This window comes from Trichosurus vulpecula, chromosome 6, assembly GCF_011100635.1.
Source record: "Trichosurus vulpecula isolate mTriVul1 chromosome 6, mTriVul1.pri, whole genome shotgun sequence".
Classification (NCBI taxonomy): Eukaryota; Metazoa; Chordata; class Mammalia; order Diprotodontia; family Phalangeridae; genus Trichosurus; species Trichosurus vulpecula.
In genome coordinates, this window is record NC_050578.1 from 209,542,703 (window position 1) to 209,563,195 (window position 20,493).

A 20,493-nucleotide genomic window follows, 5' to 3' on the forward strand; every position below is an offset into this window, starting at 1 on the left:
TTTGAAAGCAGAGCTGGAGATGGGGCAGGGGGTGGGTTGGGGGGAAAGGGAAAAGAAGACCAGAACTTTAAAAAAAAAAAGGTTTTGTACAATGAAGTAACTCTTAGCATTTATTTAATGCTTTCAAACTGGCAATACTTCTTACATACACTATTTCGTTTCAAAGAAGTTAAGCAACTGTCAACCAGATGGGGTCAGAAGTGGGATTTGAACAGGTCTTCCTCAATTCAAGTCTAGAAGTCTATCTCATAGTACCTCAAACACCATGTACACCACAGAAAATGTACTGTATATACTTCCATTCCCTTACAACTGAGTAATCCAAATAATGACAAATGACTAAGCTAGGAGTAAGAAAGCAAAAATGAGTTTCTCTTGTCTTCCAACTCAGTCTCTTTGCATATGATTTATACTTTCTACTGTTTACCTATGTGAAATGAGAAAATATTATGCTTCTATTCTATTATATTTAAGTATCCTATATATCCTACGTAACTGGTTGATGTTTTACACTTGCTAATCCCCAAAATTGATCTGTTTGAGAATACTGAATGTTAATTTTTGTTCTGGATCAAGAATAATTTAAAAAAACAAATGCTTAAAGTGATTAATGTATGAATTTAATTTTAGCAGTCAGATAAGTCCATCTAATAGGTAGAGTTTCCAATTTTAAATAAACATAAACCTTTATTAAAAATACACAAAAACAGAAGTACATGTCTTCAAAATTATTCTTACAAAATGTTAACCCAAAGAAATGCCTTATAATAAGTGATTAGTAATTAATTTGCTCATTACAAGAACTCAAACTTTGCTCTCTTTCATAGTAAAAGAAACAAGTCCACTGCATCATCAAGTGGAAAAGCAAAGTTCAAGTAATATGAAAAATTGCTTAGCAGAAATTAGGAGAAAAACGCAGTCACTTTTGACATCATTATTTCTGTTACAATGGCAATTTAAATGACATATGGTAGCAGTTCTTCGATTACTGCATAAAACACTTAAAATAAATTTGTTAGTAAATTGTGGGAATTCCATGAACTACATGTTTGGTGGGGGGCAGGGCAATTGGGGTTAAGTGACTTGCCCAAGGTCACAGAGCTAGTAAGTGTGTCAAAGGTCTGAGGTCAGATTTGAACTCAGGTCCTCTTGACTCCAGGGCAGGTGCTCTACTCACTGCACCACCTAACTGCCCCCATGAGCTAAAGTGGGGTCACACCTGGAACAAAAGTGGTCATTTAAAGTTGTGAACTTTTTTTTAAAGTAAATCAAGGTTCCACAAATCTCCTGGGCACTAAGGAGAATGAAAAAGTATTATATAAAAAACAACAAATACACTGCTGATATAGTACATGGCTATCACTCTAGTTCAGGCCCGCACCTCAACTTACATTGGTCTCCTTGCCTCAAATTTCTCCCTAAGAGCTAAGTGATTTTCCTCAAGTAGATGTCCATTCAGAGATGGTAATTATGGTAGAATTACCATTCAGAGATGGTAATTCTAAGATCATTGGTGTAGACTGTGCAAATATTTCAAGGCTACAGTCAAGATTTAGAGAATTTTTAGGAAAAAGTTCTATTTTGGAGCTCCTGCATAAAACTTGAATCACTGGACCAATTATTTTCTTAGGAGGAAAAAGGAACTGTGATATGTACTTGTCACTCTGTGAGCAACTCCCTGTGAATGAGTAAAGATACAAATATTTTGCCTGTAAAAAAGAAAGAAATAAAAAGAAAATAATTCCTTAAAAATTAGAATTGGGAAAGTGGAAGCCAATGACTTTATGAGACATTAAGAAACAAAAAAAAAAACTGAAAAGAAAGAAAAAATAGAAAAAAATGTGAAATCTCATTGGAAAAACAACTAACTTGGAAAACAGATCTAGGAGGGATTACTTAAGAATTATTGTACTACCTGAAAGCCATGACCAAAGGAAGAGCCTAGACATCATCTTTCAAGAAATTATCAAGGAAAACTGCCTTGAAAATCTAGAACCAGAAGGTAAAATAGAAACTGAAAGGATCCTCCGACCACCTCCTGAAAGAGATACCAAAATGAAAACTCCCAGGAATATAATAAATTCCAGAGCTCCCAGGTTAAGCAGAAAATATGGCAAGCAGCCAAAAAGAAATAATTCAAATGTTGTTGAGCCATAGTCAGGATAACACAAGATTTAGCAGTTTCTACATTAAAGGATCAGAGGGTTTGGAATATGATATTTTAGAGGGCAAAAGAGCTTGGACTAAAACCAAGAATCATCTACCCAGAAAACTGAGTATAACCCTTCAGGGGAAAAAAATTGACATTCAATGAAATAGACGACTTTCAAGCATTCCTGATGAAAAGACCAGAGCTGAACAGAAAATATGACTTTCAAATACAAGACTCAAAAGAAACATAAAAAAATAAACTGGAAAGAGAAATCATAAGGGATTCAATAAGGTTAAACTGTTTACACTCCTACATGGAAAAATAATACTTGTAACTTCTAAAAACTTTCTCATTATTAGGGCAGTTAAAAGGAGTATACATAAACAGAAAGCATAGGTGTGAGTTGAATATGATGGGATGATCATCTAAAAAAATAAAATCAAGGACTGAGAAAGAAGAATGCACTGGGAGAAGGTGAAAGAGAGAGGCAGAATGGGGCAAATTATCTGATACAAAAAAAGGCCTGAAAGAGATTTTATAGTGGAGAGAAAGATGGTGGAAAGTGGGGGAGAGGGGGAAGTATGTGAACATTATTCTCATCAGAATTGGCTCAAAGAAGGAATAACATACACACTCAGTTGGGTGTAGAAATCTATCTTACTCTACAGAAAAGTAGGAGAGGAAGGCGGAGCTGATAGAAAGGAGGGAACACTGGAGGAGGTAAAAGTTAGAAACAAAACAATGGACAGGATGAAAGGAGAGAGAGTAAGATAAACAAAGAAAATAGGATGGATGGAAATACATAGTTGGTAATCATTACTGTGAAAAAAAAATTTTACAGCAAGTTTCTCTGATAAAGACCTCATTTCTCAAATAAAAAGAAAAATGAGTCAAATTTATAGAACTAAGAACCATTCTTCAATTGATAAATGGTCAAAGGATATGAACAGGCACTTTCCAGACAAATTAATCAAAACTATCTATAGTCACATGAAAAAATGCTCTAAATTACTACTGATTAGAGAAATACAAATTAAAACAACTCTGAGCTACCACCACACCAATCAGATTGGCTAATATGACAAAAAAGAAAAATGACAAATGTTAGAGGGGATATGGGTAAATTAAAACATTAATGCACTACTGATGAATTTGGAAACTGATTCAACCATTCTAGAGAGCAATCTGGAACTATGCCCAAGGGTTATAAAACCAATGCACACCCTTTGATCAAGCAATATCTCTACTAGGTCTGTATCCCAAAGATAAAAACAAAAGGAAAAGTCAAAAACAAAAGAAAAAAGATCTATATGTGCAAAACATTTATAGCAGCTCTTTTAGTGGTGGCAAAGAATTGGAAATGGAGGGGATGTCCATCAACTGGGGAATGGTTGAACAAACTGTTGTATATGATTGTGATAGAATACTATTGTGCTATAAGGAACGATGAATAGGATGCTCTCAGAAAAACCTGCAATGACTTAAATGAACTGATACAAAGTGAAATGAGCAGAACCAGGAGAACATTGTACACAGTAACAGCAATATTGTATGATGATCTACTGTGAATAACTTAGCTATTCTCAGCAATACTATGATCCAAGACAATTCTGAAGGGCTTATGATGAAAGGTGCTGTCCACCTCCAGAAAAAGAACTGGTGGAGCCTGAATACAGATCGAAGATATGACTACACATGTATAACCTATGTCAAATTGCTTTCCTTCTCAATGAGGACAGGGGTGGGGAAGACAGAATTTGCAAATCCAAATTTGAAAAAATGTTATTGTTTTTACATGTAACTGGGAAAAAAATAAAATGTCAAATTACACTCACTCCTTTGGTATCTCATCTACTTCCATGAGTTCAATCATCACAACAAACTGGATGGCAGATACCTACTGTCCCAACTATGATATACCACTGGAAACAGAGTCAATCCATTGTGCTACTCTGCCTGAACATATCTATTGAGATGCTTGACATCTTTTATTGCAATACACATGATGAAAATGAAAAGACCAATTACAGCTTATATGTCAACATTTATTGTAAAAGATGAATTAAAGAAGTTCTATGCATAATCAATTCTCCAAATCAGATAGACATACATTTTGATGCTTGGTGACTTTAAAGCAAAGGTAGGCACAGGGAAAAAGATGATAAAAAGTATTCTGGAAAACAAATTCAGGTCTGAGTGAAAGAGCCCAGTGGCTTGTAGAATTTACATCAGAAACCTCACATCAAAACAGTATTAACACTTCCATCCAGGTGGAAGGTACTAGACAAAATACCAAAAAAAAAATACATCGTGATGAAAAAAGAAATATACTATATCTGAAAAGGCAGGAAAGATTACCTGGGAGTCATACCAGAATCAACTATGTATACAACGAGACAATCCACAAATGAAAGGTCAAACATCATTATCAAATTAGAAGGAATAGAAATAAGATGGAACTATAATCAACTGCAACAGTTTCAACTTGAACTATTCAAATGGGCCATCACTGACAAAAATTAAGATTTATTAATTTTGGTTATCACCATTTCCCACAGATATTGAATTTGAAAAGTAACTACAATAATGGGAAAGACAAAAAAAATTCCTGAAACTGCCTTCACCAGCAAACACTTATCCTCCTTTCCCTGAAGAGATGCATGGCAGCCAGTTCAGAATAAAGAACATATTAAAAAAAGAAAAAAAATGACAATAGAGCATGGTAAAGGATTATGAGCAGTATCACTTCATAAAAGAGTAAAAAGTAATGGAAGTAAAAACAAGTTTATGAAAGCATGACATGAGGTGTAAAGAAGTTGTATCATCCTGAGAACATTCAGAAATGATGTGGGCAGGAGTACAAATAGATGGAAAATGGAGCAAATTTGTCTGCACTATTATCATACTTTATCTTTATCATGTAAAAGGATGGTGAGAATTAGACCCTAATGCCTTAGATTCCCCTGTATTCTAGAAGGAAGTATGACAGCACTTCAGAAGACAAAGTTGAGAAGGTTGGTTAGACCTGACAAGTACAATACCAAGGCAGTTCATACCAGAGATGACAGTCACAAAGCACTAAGGGTCAGGTTTTTTTCCCTAAAATAATCTGTCTCAGGGAGTAGAAGACAACAAATAATGGAACAAATTATGGATAGTGCTATTTCCCCCAAAAAGTTAACCAAGAGAACAATAACTACTGACCAAAATGCCTACTTCCTCATTTTTTGTGCTACCTTTGATGGAAACATGAGAAAGGAACAGTATTTGCCAAAGGATTTCCCATACGATACTACATCTTTACAGGTAAACAATTCACTGAAAGATACAGAGAATATATGCTCTTTCTTCATGTTAAATACACACACACACACACACACACTGAGCTTTGCATCTGTAGAGGAAAATGCAGCCCCCTAAATTTTCTCCCCCCCCCCCAAGGTGGGACTTTCTTTTACTGTTTTATCGGTTAGCATTTATTTAATCAAGTGCCCTTGAAGAATCTGGCCTTTGTTTCTTTGATTAAATCAGAAGTCTTTGACAACCTCCTTACCTCAAGGGAAAGCCTAGGCCACTGTGGGTTTAAGTAGCATGTTTGTGAGGCTTTTAGGTTGAGTGGGTGAGTAGCATGTTGTGAAGCCCTTTGTCCCTGAACAGAATATATAAACTCAAGAGGTTGGTGTCTTCTCTTGGGGCTCTCATTCACTGGAAGAATGGCATGTGACTTGAAGAGACTCTGGGCAGCAGCTAAGAGGTCATCCAACCCACCCTCCCCCACCCCAGTTGTAAACCTGAATGTTGGGACTTTGTTAAACCCTGGTAACTATGTATTGAGATTTCACTCAGGTAAGGTCTGTCTGTTGATATTTGTAATTTATTTGTATTTGCTCTGAAGTTCGGGTTGCTGGCCTTTCCTCCTGAACTAAGTGAATGATATTTGTATGTTGGATTAAAGTGAGATTGTTAACCCCTCAAAGTTACTTTCCTTAGCAAAGCAGATCAAAGAACCTGTGTTAGTGGCCTTCTGTGTGCTGTTCTTGTTGGATCTTATATCCCTACAGCTGCTGCTAGCCAAATTGTTACTATACCCCCAAAATAAAGTCTCATGTATGTGAGCATCACATAAGATTATTTCATGATAAATGTAATCACAGGGAAACCTTTGTTCAGTGACCAATTACTAATATCAAGTAATTCATAAATGTGGTTTAATGTGTTTAATTAAAGTGATAATACTACCGAAATTTATAGATTTAGTGCTACCAATCAATCTACCAAGGGGATGCTTTCCAAAGTTAGACAAAATTGGTAGTAACAAAAGTTCTAGAATATTGAGAGAAATAAGAAAGAAGGAATAAAGTAAGAGTAATTCCAGCCTTCATGTCATATTACAAAGCAGTAATCATAAAAACTTGGTTACTAGTTTAAAAAAATTTTTAATGGATCAAAAGAACAACCTAGACAAGGATGAAATGGGAATGACTGTACTCAGTAATTCACTGTTTGATAAACCAGAAAATATACAAAAATTACCTTGGAAAGAGCTTCCTATTTGACAAGAATTGCTGAGAAAACTGGAAAGAAATCTGGCAGACATTGGGTTTGGAGTCCTGGGCTGGAGAACCTGTGGCTTCCAGGCCACAGGTGGCCCTCTAGGTCCTCAAGTGAAGCCCTTTGACTGAATCCAAACTTCACACAACAAAACCCCTTAAAAAGATTTGTTCTGTGAAGTCCAAAGTCTGTGTAGTCAAAGGGCTACATTGAGGACCTACAGGGCCACATCTGGCCTTGAAGATGCAGGTTCCCCCACCCCAGGTCTAGACCAATATTTTATATCATATTCAAATGGACCTGTAATCTTAATCAATTGGAAGTTCTCTCCCAAACATAAAGCCATCTGTGCCTGCCCAACTTGTGGGAGTCTTATCCCTATCTTTTCTGCTAGAGGCCTTCTTCACTTTTTTCCATCATGGTGAGAGAAGCTACTGGAGTATTCTAGCTATCCAACTGTTAAGACACTGTTTTCACCATGTGACAAGCCAATCTTCTTTTTCTGCTATACAGTCTTTTGATGATACCTTTAAATCTTGTTCTCCTTTGAAATAACTTATTGATTATACATTACAGCCTCTTCATACCCACCATCTGCCTTTCCATTACCCTTTCTATAATGATCAGCACCTTCTGGAAGAGATGTAAAATCACTCAAAGGAATTTGGTCAGTCCATCCACAAAGAAAAGGCCAAACGAATGAAGGAAGGAAAAAAGTATTTAATAAGTGCTCACAATTTCCAGGAACTATGCTAAGAGCTGGGGATATACCTATAAGCAAAAAGACAGTCCCTTCCCTCAAGGAGCTTCCATTTTAGAGAAGGAAGACCACACATAAAAGGGAACTAATAAGAGGAGGGAAAGAGGGAAATGAAGGTACCCAGCATAAGGGAATGATTTTGAAGTCCAAAAAGTCAGGAACAGGGTCAGAAAGGGAATGAAGGCAAGCCCAATCTGGGCACCGTTCACAAAATAGAGAAATTAGATGGAACTTACCAAAGGGAGAAAGGGGCAGTAGGCTTAGCTGATGGATATTCCATGGTGAGCAGGGCACAAGGGTGAAAAGACATTCCAGGGTGAGGAGGCTCCAGATGCTGAGGGAAGTTCCAGGATGAGACACCAATAACAGCAAGAATCTGAAGTCTAGAAAGTCAGGAACAGGACTACAAGGGGAATTAAGACTTCTGCTGCAGGGGCAGCTACGTGGTGCAGTGAGGAGAGCACTGGCCCTGGAGTAGTCAGGAGGACCTGAGTTCAAATCCAGCCTCAGACACTTGACACACTTATTAGCTCTGTGATCTTGGGCAAGTCACTGAACCCCAATTGCCCTGCCTTCCCCCTTCAAAAACAGAAAAAAAAGAATTCTGCTGCAGATTTTAATATGCATCCAAAAGGCTTCATAACCCAAGGTGTGTGAACTTATTTTTTTAATGTTTTGAAACTGCATTTCAATGTAATTGGTTTCCTTTACAATCCTATGAGTTTTATTTTATACATTTAAAGTACACTGTTCTGGGAAGAGGTCCGTAGGCTTCATCAGTCTATAACATATATCGAGTACCTTCACTGACATGACAAAACTAAGAACTTTTGCTACAGAACTTGCCAAAATTATGTATATCTGGGACAAACAATACGGATCTTAAACCAGAAACCATAATACAATCAAACTGTACTTGCAGCTGCATCAAATGAGATAATATTTGTAATGCACTTAGCACAGTGTCTAGAACATAGTAGGTACTATATAAAATGTTTATTCCTTTTTCTCCCCACCCATAATCTTAGAGATCATACTATAAAACAATTAAAAGATAGCTAGAACAGGAAGCTTTCACAGAGAAGATCAGGGGGTAAATTTTTAACCAAAACAAGGGATAAAAGCAATTACAAAAGATAAAAATCTACTTAAGTACATGAAAATGAAAATCTTTTGCAAGAACAAAATTAATTCAACTAGGAAAAGAAAGGAGGTGACTGGAGAAAAAAATCTTTCCATTATGTATCACCAGTAAGAGCCTGATTTCCAAGATAAATAGTCAACTAAAAGAAACACATGACCAAGTCATTTGCCAATATGTACACGTTCAAGGGATTGAACAAACAACTCTCAAAAAACGCAAACTGTTAGCAACCAAATGAGAGAATGTCAAACGTTATCAATAAGAGAAATGACCCCAAGGTTTCACTTTATATTCAGCAAATTGATGATGAAATCCATGGACACTCTTCAATGCTAGAATGGTTGAGGGAAGACAAGCACACTAATGAATTGCTGATAGAGCTATGAATTGTTCCAACTATTCTGGAGAACAATTTGAAATTATGCGAACAAATTTACTAAAACGTCATACCTTCTAACCCAGAGGCTTCGGCAGTATACGTGTAGCCAAGGAGCTCAATGACAAAAAGAGAGTCTCCTGTCCACATATAAAACAAAATATTTATAGCACCATTTTTTGTAGTAGCAAAGTACTGGATACAAAGTAGGATGCCCCATCAGTAGGAAAAACAACTAAAGAAAGTTGTGGTACATCAATGCAGTAGAAAGTTGCTATGCTATAAGGAACAACAAATAGAATGAATACAAAGAAGCATGGTGAGAGATACAAACTCACTGAGTAAGAAGAACCAAGAAAACAACAATATACACAGCTACAATAAAAATAACAGCTAGCATTTACGTAGCATTCTGAGCTTTGCAAAACACTCTACGTGATCTCATTTGGTTTTCACAGAAATCCTATAAAGTAGGTGCCATTAGTGGCCCCATTTTACAGATAAGGAAACTGAGGCTGACAGAGGTTAGGTGACTTGCCCAGGTCACACAGTAAATAAGTTCTAAGGCAGGATTTGAACTCAGGTCTTCCTGACTCCAAGTCCAGTATTTCTATTTACTATACCACCTATTTACAGTGTAAATGAAAAGAACACTACTCAATGACTTCAATTCAGAGGATACTATAGGGGAAGACGGCCAACAAATACATTGGAAAACATGGTTCAGAAATAAGAAACAAAAGAACAAATTCGTAGAAACTAAGAAATATTTTCTTCAAGAAAACACCCAGTAGCTGCAGACCATGAATACCAAATAACAGTATGTACACACACACACACACACACACACAAAATTAATCCTAAAGGAAATTGGGAACAGCTGGTTACTCTTATTGGAGCCACTCTTGAATCAACTATGTACAGTCAGATTACTAACTTGTTACAGCAAATTAAAATCAATACTAAACTAGGCATGGAAATGAAGCAATTCAACTTGAACTATTTAAACAAATTGTTGATGCCAAAAAAGAGGAAAGAGGAAAAGCTCACTATGAGTCAGCAATGGAGCAACATGACAGCAAATAAAATATAATTAAATAAAATAAATCTGGGCTCTACTAACACAAGAGCAGTTATCCTGATAGAAATTTATAAACCATCAAAATTTGCTCTAGTCAGATCGTATCTAGAGTACTGTGCTCACATTTTAGGAAAGGTACAGACAAACTTCGGTGTGTTCAAAGAAGGGTGACCAGACTGGAGAACAAATGGGAACTATGCCGTATGGAGATTAGTGGAAAGAATTCATAAATGTTGGCCTGGAGAAGAGAGGACTTTCTAGAGGGGCCAAGGGAAAGACCGTACTATTGATATCAAAATACAATACTGTATTTGAAGGGCTGCCGTTTGGAAGAGGGATTATAATTGCCTACAAGACTCCAGAGGGCAGAAGGGAGCAAAGCCCATGACCCAAGCAATAAAAACACAAATCTCATCTTGATATAGTGAAAACTTTCCTTATGATCAGAGCTAGTAGTAGAATGTACTGTCAAAGGAAGCTGTGAATTATCCATCATCAAGAATGTTACAGAAAAGGCTGGATGGATCAGTCGTCAGAAGAGCTATAGAAGGTATTTCTGTTTAGGAATAGTTAGACTAGATGACTCTGAGGTTCCTTTGAACTTTGTGATTAGGTGATTAAATTAATTGGTCAATATAGAGAGTGTCTCAAGGTCTTAGTACAGTTTAAGCTTTAATAAAAATAAGATTTCATAAGTGTAAGCTGCACCAAGGTTTTTAGGACACTCTATATAGTGACCTTCTTGGGTTCCTTTAAAACAAAATCCTCTTCAATACATTTAAAATGTTCTTGCTTTGCAAAGATATGGTTTACATAAAACTTTTAAGGCAAGATCTATAAGTTAGATAAGGGCATATATACACATATCTTTATGATTAAGAATGAGCTGTCTGAAGGATTAAGAATGTTCAACAAAAATATGCCAGGTTCAATATTTAATCAACTAATCTATGGGGTACTACGGGGAAAATGTTATTGCTAATATATTTCCACTGTAAGCTAACAACTAAAAAGCTTAAGGTTATCAGGATAACTTCTTTGTTCCAAACTACTAATAGCTGAGTGAACTAATTAGGAAATTGTCATTTACAACTTCCCAAAAATAAAAGCAAAGAAAATCTACTTAAGAACAATACTTTCAAGTAGAGTCATATACAAACTAAGAAGGAAGTCCAAAAAGATAGAAAAAAGAAATATCAAAAATCCTCTTTACTACATTACTTCCAATAGAAATAATTATCCTTTCATAAAAAGGGAGCAAATAAACCACCTATAACTCGGAACAGCTCTTCAGTTTTATTCACTATGACAACTGTTTAGAAAACATCCTTTTTCATTTTCATGGATTAAATCAAAGGGGATAGATGCTCAAAGAGCCAATATTGATTATTTTTTTCCTAAATGACTAGGAGATGAACTGGAAGTACACACCAAAATACCTCTATGCTTCAAAAAAACATAAATCTGTAATTCTATGAATATATAAAAGGACTGGATAGATTAAAGAAAAAACAAATAGTAGTCACCACTATAATGATGATGTTAGGAGAGCAAGACTAACATACTAACCATTACACTTAATTCAACAAATGACAAACATCGATTAAACACCTTCTATGTGCAACTCCTTATGCTAGGGAATAGGGATACAAAAATGAAACACAACATAGACTACGGCAAAGATATGACATTGATACATGTAAATATAATAAAAGGAAGAGTAAAGGGTGGCAAAGGAGCAATCAAGAGAAAGCACTCTAGGAACATAAAGGAATAATAGAAATTTTCCAGCTCAAGAGGAACAAGGGAACTGAAGGGAGAATCAGGAAAATATTCAACTCCTAATAAATACAAAGTAGAGATGCTTTTTTTATGTTACCATTTGCTATATTAACATATGTATTAAAAGTACTTGTGTAATATGGTATGTCACAGATTTCCAGGAGCCAAGATGGTATAGTAAGCAGGAAATTGCCTAAACTCTCCCATATGTACCTCCAAACAACTATAAAGTAGGACCCCAAAATGAATTCTGGAATGGCAGAACCAACAAAAAAGACAGAGAGAAACAATTTTCTGGCTCAAGACAACCTAGAAGGTTGTCAGGAAAAGTCTGTCTCACTTAGGTAAAAGGAATGCTGCTAGGGTAGGTACTGCCTCCATAAGCCAGAGAGAGGCCCTGAGTCCTAATGCAGGTCAGTGACTGAGGCTCCAGAGCCCAGCTGCAATAGCAGGCAAGCAGCTAGGCTCCCTCCCATGCAGAACCGCTCCCCCACCCCCATGGGCTTCAGCATAGCACCAGGGCCCACCGCCCCTCCACCAGGTGCCTCAGTGCAGCACCAGGTGCACCACTCAGCACCAGGGATTCCACCCCCCCACCCCATCTCATCACAGCACCAGGGGAGCCCCAGCACAGCAGCGTAGCACTAGGTGAGCAACCAGACAGCAACACCAGGCCCATCCCACATATCTCAGCACAACAACAAGCTAACAGTGAATGTCAACACTACCCCCACCCCACCACCCTAGGCCCCATCACAATACCAAATGAGCTGTCAGATATATGCTGCTCTGGGCAGCACCAGCCACCTCCCACATCCCCCACTCTTCTAACCCCAGCTCTCACCCCCACTTCGGAGTAGTGCCAAGCGAGCTACCAGACCTCCTGCTGTCCCAGCACAGCATGAGGGGCCCCAGGACAGCACCAGACAAACAACCAGAGCCTACAGCCCCAGTGACAAGAAGCCTAGGACAATACACCTTCTACCCCAGGAGCAAAGTTCAACTTTAAAAGTAACAAAATAGACTGGAAAAGATGAGCAAAAACCAAAAAAAGAACCTAATCATAGAAAGTTATTATGGTGGCAGGAAAGATCAAGACACAAACTCAGAAGTGGATAATAATGTTAAGAGGCCAACACACAAAACCTCAAAGAAAAATGTGAATTGGTCTCTAGCCCAAAAAGAACTCCTGGAAGAGCTCAAAAGGGAGTTTGAAAATCAAATAAAAGATAGAAGAAAAATTGGGAAAAGAAATGATTATGATGCAAGAGAATCATAAAAAAGTCAACAGCTTGATACAAAGAAAGCAGAAAAAAATGGAAAAAGAGGTACAACAATTTACTGAGAAAAAGACTCTCTAAAAAGTAGAATTGGCCAAATGAAAAAGGAGGTTAAAAAAATAACCGACAAAAATAACTCCTTAAAAATTAGAATTGGACAAGTGGAAGTATGTCACTCCATGAGACATCAAAAATCAATCAAGCTAAATCAAAAGAATGAAAAAAAGAAGAAAATGTGAAATATCTCGTTGTAAAAACAACTGACCTAGAGAACATATCCAGGAAAAATAATTTAAGAATTAAGAATTATTACACTACACTGAAAGCCATGATCAAAAAAAAGGATCTGGACATCATACTCCAAGAAATTATCAAAGGAAACTGCCTTGATATCCTAGAACCAGAGGGTAACATGGACGCAAGAATCCACCAATCACCTCTGGAAAGAAATCCCCAAATAAAAACTCCCAGGAACATTACAGCCAAATTCCAGAACTTCTAGGTAAAGGGAAAAATATTGTAAGCAGTCAGAAAAAAAAAATTCAAATATCAGAGAGCCACAATCAGGATTTTACTGGATTTAGCAGCTTCAACATTAAAGGACTGGAGGGCATGAAATGTAATATTCCAAAAGGCAAAGGAGCTGGGAACTACAACCAAGAATTACCTACCTGACAAAATTGAGCATAATCCTTCAAGAGAAAAAAGGGTCATTCAATGAAATGAAAGGCTTTCAAATTTGTCTGATGAAAAGACCAGAACAAAAATATGGTATTTCACATCTTACTAACTTGTAGTAATAGTAACAGTAGATATGATGCAGCTAAATTGAGCACTGAAATCACATTTCTTTGAAAACCAACATATGAATTCTAATGGAAATAGAGGCCAAATTATAAAATTTTAATCTTCATTAGTCACAATCAACCAGCTGTTAAATATGGATTTATGGCACATATTATTAATACTAACAAACTAAAGGTTAACATTGCATTAGCCAAATATCATCTTTTGCATCACCTTCCCCTCCCCCCCAACCTCCACACAAAACCCTAGCATTTTTTTTAAGGTTACAGTTATAAAATGTAAATGTTTTTACTGTAAAGATAATTAGAGCATTTTTGCATTATTAACTTTTGAATATTATAAACATAACTTGGTATGATTTAATTTAAAAAAAGGTAGAAAATGTCAGCTCCAATCAGCTATTTTCACAGCCAAGAGCACAGGCATATACACTACTTAATCAATAGGACCAAGGAGTCCTGTGTCCACCCTGGGTTTTTAAAATGTGCATTATTCACAGAGGCACATTCCATTTTCACAAGAAAACTGGTTTGATGAAAATATTTTTGGCAGAAAGACCTGCCTGATTCACTTGCAATACTAACACTTGTCATTTTAAGAAAAGATTTTAATTTCCAATCTGTTAAAGTTTGTCTCTCAACATGAGGAACTTATTTTGATCCACAACTTTTAGTTACTTCATCTTTTTCTTAATACACTTCATCATATAAAATATCACCCAGTATGTGACCATGCTTTTTTACGTATTCATGGTTGTAGGGTTAATTGCATTTTCATAATGAATAAAATGCCTTGGGAACAAGAAGGCAAGGATTACTATGACTAGTTTAAAAGGAAGGAGATGGGGCAGAGCCAGGATGGTGGCTGGAAAGCTGGGACTCGCTTAAGCTCCCTGCCAGGTCCCTCCAAACACCTATAAAAATGGCTCTGAACAAATTCCAGAGCTGCGGAATGCAAGAAATAGCAAAGGGAAGCAGGGCTCCAGCCTGGGACAGCCTGGATGGTCCCTGGGAAGGGTCTATCGCACCATGCTGGGAGCAGAGCAGGGCGGAGCAGAGCCCAGTGTGGGCCACACCAGGACCAATCAGACCAGGAGTCGGGCAGAACAGGCGTAGTGCCCTGAATCAGTAAGCTGTGGCCGTTATCAGACTTCTCAACCCACAAATACCAAAGACAACAGAGAAGGTTAGTGGGAAAAGCTGCTGGGACAGAGTGAAAAGAGTTCGCTGTTGGCTACCACCCTGGGGGCAGTGGAGGTAGTGCAGCTCTGACACTGCTTCTAGAGCTACAGCTGCAGTTACTTCCAGCCCCAGGCCCACCTGGTGGGAGGAACTAAGCAGCAGATCACAGTGGGAGTGCAGAGCCTGCTTGGATCTGAGTCATGGTCTGGGTTGGCGGTTCTTGGGGGAGGAAGAGCACTGGTGCGGCAGAGCTTGCTGTGTAGAAGTAGCTCTGAAAATAGCAGTACAGCCCCTCAAGCTTAAGACAAAGTACTCTCTACTTTACAAGCAGTCATACTCCGACGAAAAACTCAAGGGTCAAGTAGTTGGCTGGGAACATGTCCAGGCAGCGAAAATGGTCTCAGATTCAGACTCAGACTTTGGAACCTTGTTTTGGCGACAAAGAAGACCAAAACATACAGCCTAAAGAAGTCAACAAAGTCAAAGAACCTACATCAAAAGCCTCCAAGAAAAACATGAACTGGTCTCAGGCCATGGAAGAGCTCAAAAAGGATTTGGAAAAGCAAGTAAGAGAAGTAGAGGAAAAACTGGGAAGAGAAATGAGAAGGATGTGAGAAAACCATGAAAAACAAGTCAATGACTTGCTAAAGGAGACCCAAAAAAATACTGAAGAAAATAACACCTTAAAAAATAGACTAACTCAAATGGCAAAAGAGCTCCAAAAAGTCAATGAGGAGAAGAATGCCTTGAAAGGCAGAATTAGCCAAATGGAAAAGGAGGTCCAAAAGACCATTGAAGAAAATATTACCTTAAAAATGAGATTGGAGCAAGTGGAAGCTAGTGACTTGATGAGAAATCAAGATATTATAAAACAGAACCAAAGGAATATCTCATTGGAAAAACCACTGACCTGGAAAATAGATCCAGGAGAGATAATTTAAAAATTACTGGACTACCTGAAAGCCATGATCAAAAAAAGAGCCTGGATATCATCTTTCAAGAAATTATCAAGGAGAACTGCCCTGGTATTCTAGAACCAGAGGGGTAAAATAGAAATAGAAAGAATCCACCAATCACCTCCTCAAAAAGATCCCAAAAAGAAAACTCCTAGGAATATTGTCGCCAAATTCCAGAGCTCCCAGATCAAGGAGAAAATACTGCAAGCAGCCAGAAAGAAACAATTTGAGTATTGTGGAAACATAATCAGAATAACCCAAGATCTAGCAACTTCTACATTAAGGGATCAAAGGGCTTGGAATATGATACTCCAGAGGTCAAAGGAGCTAGGATTAAAACCAAGAATCACCTACCCAGAAAAACTGAGTACCATGCTCCAAGGCAAAATATGAATTTTCAATAAAATAGAGGACTTTCAAGTATTCTCAGTGAAAAGACCAGAGCTGAATAGAAAATTTGCCTTTCAAACACAAGAATCAAGAGAAGCATGAAAAGGTAAACAAGAAAGAGAAATCATAAGGGACTTACTAAAGTTGAACTGTTTTGTTTATATTCCTACATGGAAAGATGATATGTATAATTCATAAGACTTCAGTATTAGGGTAGTTGAAGGAAATATACATATATATATATATATCTATATATACATATATAGATATATATAGATATATATACACATACATATAGACAGAGGGCACAGGGTGAGTTGAATATGAAGGGATGATATCTAAAAAAATAAATCAAATTAAAGGATGAGAGAGGAATATATTGAGAGAGGGAAAAAGAGAGAGATAGAATGGGGTAAATTATCTCACATAAAAGTGGCAAGAAAAAGCAGTTCATTGGAAGAGAAGAGGGGGCAGGTGAGGCGGAATGAGTCAATCTTGCTCTTATCAGATTTGACTTGAGGAGGGAATAACACACACTCAATTGGGTATGTTTCCTCACAGGAAAGAAGGAGGAAGGAGATAAAAAAGGGGTACGATACAAGGGAGGGCAGATAGGGGGAGGAGGTAATCAAAAGCAAACACTTTCAAGAAGGGACAGGGTCAATGGAGAAAATTGAATAACAGGGGACTGGATAGGAGGGAGCAAAATATAGTTAGTCTTTCACTACATGAGTATTGTGGAAGGGTTTTACACATGATACATGTGTGACCTATATTGAATTGCTTGTCTTCTTAGGAAGGGTGGGGAGGGAAGAGGGGAGAGAATTTGGGACGCAAAGTTTTAAAAGCAGATGTTCAAAAAAAAAAAAAGTTGTTTTTGCATGGAACTGGGAAATAAGATATATAGGCAATGGGGAACAGAAATCTATTTTGCCCTACAAGAAAGTAAGGAAAAGGGTGTTGGGGAGGAGTGGGGTGACAGAAGGGAGGGCTGACTGGGGAACGGGGCAATCAGAATATACGCCATCTTGGAGTGGGGGGAAGGGTAGAAATGGGGAGAAAATTTGTAATTCAAAATCTTGTGGAAATCAATGCTGAAAACTAAAAATATTAAATAAATAATAATAATTTTAAAAAAATAAAAGGAAGGAGATGAAGGATCCTTCCTTGGAATTCTTTAGAAATTATAAAGAATATAGCATCCTATTGTTTGTTTAAATTTGCACATTAAGACTGTCATTATTTGAGCTATATGGTCAGAAGTTCCTGTGATATATTTTTTGATCCACAGTTCTCACTGACTTGTAACCATAACCCATGTCAATGCTGCATTTACTTCAATATATTTTGTCCAAGATGACAATACCAAAAGTACAGTAAAATAACTTCCTGTGCTCATCTGAACATCTATTTAATTTTTAAGCAAAAGGGATTTCAAGGAACTTTACTGATACATAATTTCCAAAAATAAAGCTGCTTATTACAACCACAGATTCAGAACTGAAAGTAAACTTGAAGGTCACTTGGTCCCATACCTTCAAGCAGAGTGGCTAAGAGACATAAGTGTCAGAGCCAGCACTGAAGCAATATCTTTTACCTCCAAATCTGAGGCTTTTTACACCAAACCACTGCCTCTTCAACAAGATAAAAACATACACAAAGCACGATTTTTAGAGCTGACATTTAGTTATTAACAAAGTAGAAAGAGAAGGGATGGGGGTGAAGGAATGATTCTTGTTTGGCCTGTGGCTGCTAAAATTTTTTTAAGGTTTATTTGGGTGATTATATTCTTAATATTGTCATTCAAAGTAGGTATAACATGCTAGAACACTCTACTAACATTTTTTTGGTTAAGAAGGTTTCTAGGGCAGACATTTACATTTTGCTTTCATACTCCATTTATTCAGCAAGTTTCACTACTTAATTTAAAAAAGACTTTAAATCTGTAAAGAAGAAATGTAACCAATTTTATGAAGTCATCCTTATAAAATAATCCTAAATTGTTGATTCAAAAAGGATTTATGTTCTCCAAGCAAAGTAGAACTCCTCAAGCACTGCATAACACTGCTGACTAATTCATTAAGGGATAAAAATGGGAAAATATTGAAAGTATTTTGGGGTTTCTTTTTTTTTTAAGTCAACCAGCACACACTTCCTAACTACAGGTTGAGAAAACTACAGTATTTCTCACGAAAAGAGATACGGGAAGAGAAGGAGAATTTGTCTTACAAATGTGGATCTGATACCCAAGAAAACAAATGCATTGAAAACCCTATCCAGTATCATCTAACAAGATCTATTTAAACAAGTGGCAATATATTAAGATGTAAACACACAAAATGCATTATTAGCTCACCAATGGTATATCTGAGTTCGTTACAATGGCTGATGTGTGGTAACTTTAACATCTCTTTCCATTTCTTACTTCGACCATGTCGCTTGCCACCTCCTCCTATGGGAAACAAAAAAAAGATGATAAATGAGAATATAAGGGCCAACAAATAACCAATATGATGCCTGTGCCATGTATCTTCAACAACAAGGAAAATTATTTCCAACAATCCTAGCCTTCACATATGTAGCTATTACATGTGTGGTAATGGAGGCTAAAGAGAATCAAAGAATCACAGAATTTTAAAACTGTAAGTACTTCAGTGGTCACAGAGGCTAACCCAAAATAAGAAAAAAATAGGAATTCCCATTATTAACAAATCCAAATAAATGGTCATCCAGACACTGCCTGAAAACCTCCAATGAGAATGAACACATTGCCTCTGAAGGCAGCCCATTACATGTTTGAATAACTCTAAATGTTTGAAAGTTTTCCTGACATCAAACCTAAACTTGCTTCTGTAATTTCTACCCAGTGCTCCTGGAGGCAAACAGAACAAATATAATAAAGTATATACTTTCTGGCTCTTGACTATGGCCCCTCATTTCAAATTCATATTTTAGTAAGGACAGTAATAAGTGAGGGAGCCTCCAAAAGAAGGCAACCAGGATAATGGAGAATCTTGAGTTCCTGCCATATGAGGATTGATGGAAGAAGCTGGAATGTTTTTCTTGAAGAAAAGTCTTCTGATAGGAAGCCTTTCCAGCAGACTGGAACCTGCCAGAACTTGTACATTGTTTCTAAGGGCAAATAAGGAGAATAAATAAAATAGACACTAACTTACCCACGATTTCCAACATACAAAAGAGATAACTTTTGACCAATTATAAAATTCTCTATACTGAAACACAACTTCAGATCTAAGATTTTATGTGACATATAGTAATGTAATCTAGATGTACTATTATAGAATTATACAGATGCCACATATAAAGACTTTTTGTATTACTATAACTTGGAAATTGAAGAATTAATTCAACACATATTACACTAGGTCTCTTTTATAGAACTTTTACTATTTTCCTGGCTCCTGCAGCAGCAGCACCAATCTAACCCCACCCTGTCTTTTTCCCTTCATTTTGTCAGTCGTGCAAATAGCTAGAGTCCACCGTGTTCCAAGTCAGAATTAAATGGCATGAGGGAGATAAACACTAAAAAGGGAAAACTAATTATTTTTTCTATATGGAAAATTATTAAAAAAAAAAGAATCAGCAATACATGCTATAAATAGCAGCCATCTAGATGACTGATACAAATGAAGACACTTTTGGATAACATTTACAAAGCTTGCATTCACACTTTTTTGAACATGTAAGGAAAACCAAGGTTTATTCAAGTTCTTCATATCTGATACTACTTTATTTCTTTTAGATCAGAGGTTCCCAGACTTATTTGTCCTACTATCACCTTTTCAAAAAAAGAAAGATAGAAAGAAAGAAAGAAATTACTCAGCACCCCCCTGGAAATCTTTAACCCTTTGATGGTTTTTATTTTGAAATTTGCATCATTTCAAAAAAATATAAAATATGTATATTTTAAAATGACACATCTTGAATTTAATAATTTATTGTGAATTTGTTTTTTTCCTACGTTGAAATTTTGATGATGATGTAACTGGTTTTTCAAAATGTTATCTTCTTC

The 20,493-nt window shown here is 36.8% G+C and overlaps 1 protein-coding gene across 2 annotated transcripts in view; it reads right to left on the reverse strand.

Annotated features, from left to right (window-relative positions):
• The window catches only part of GRK4 (G protein-coupled receptor kinase 4), a 146,388-nt gene that overhangs the window by 91,698 nt on the left and 34,197 nt on the right, over nt 1–20,493 (reverse strand). For both annotated transcript variants that reach the window (XM_036765505.1, XM_036765504.1), the window contains exon 2: nt 18,817–18,912. In XM_036765505.1, coding sequence (XP_036621400.1) covers nt 18,817–18,912 — 96 coding nt within the window. The remainder of the gene's footprint in view (nt 1–18,816; nt 18,913–20,493) is intronic.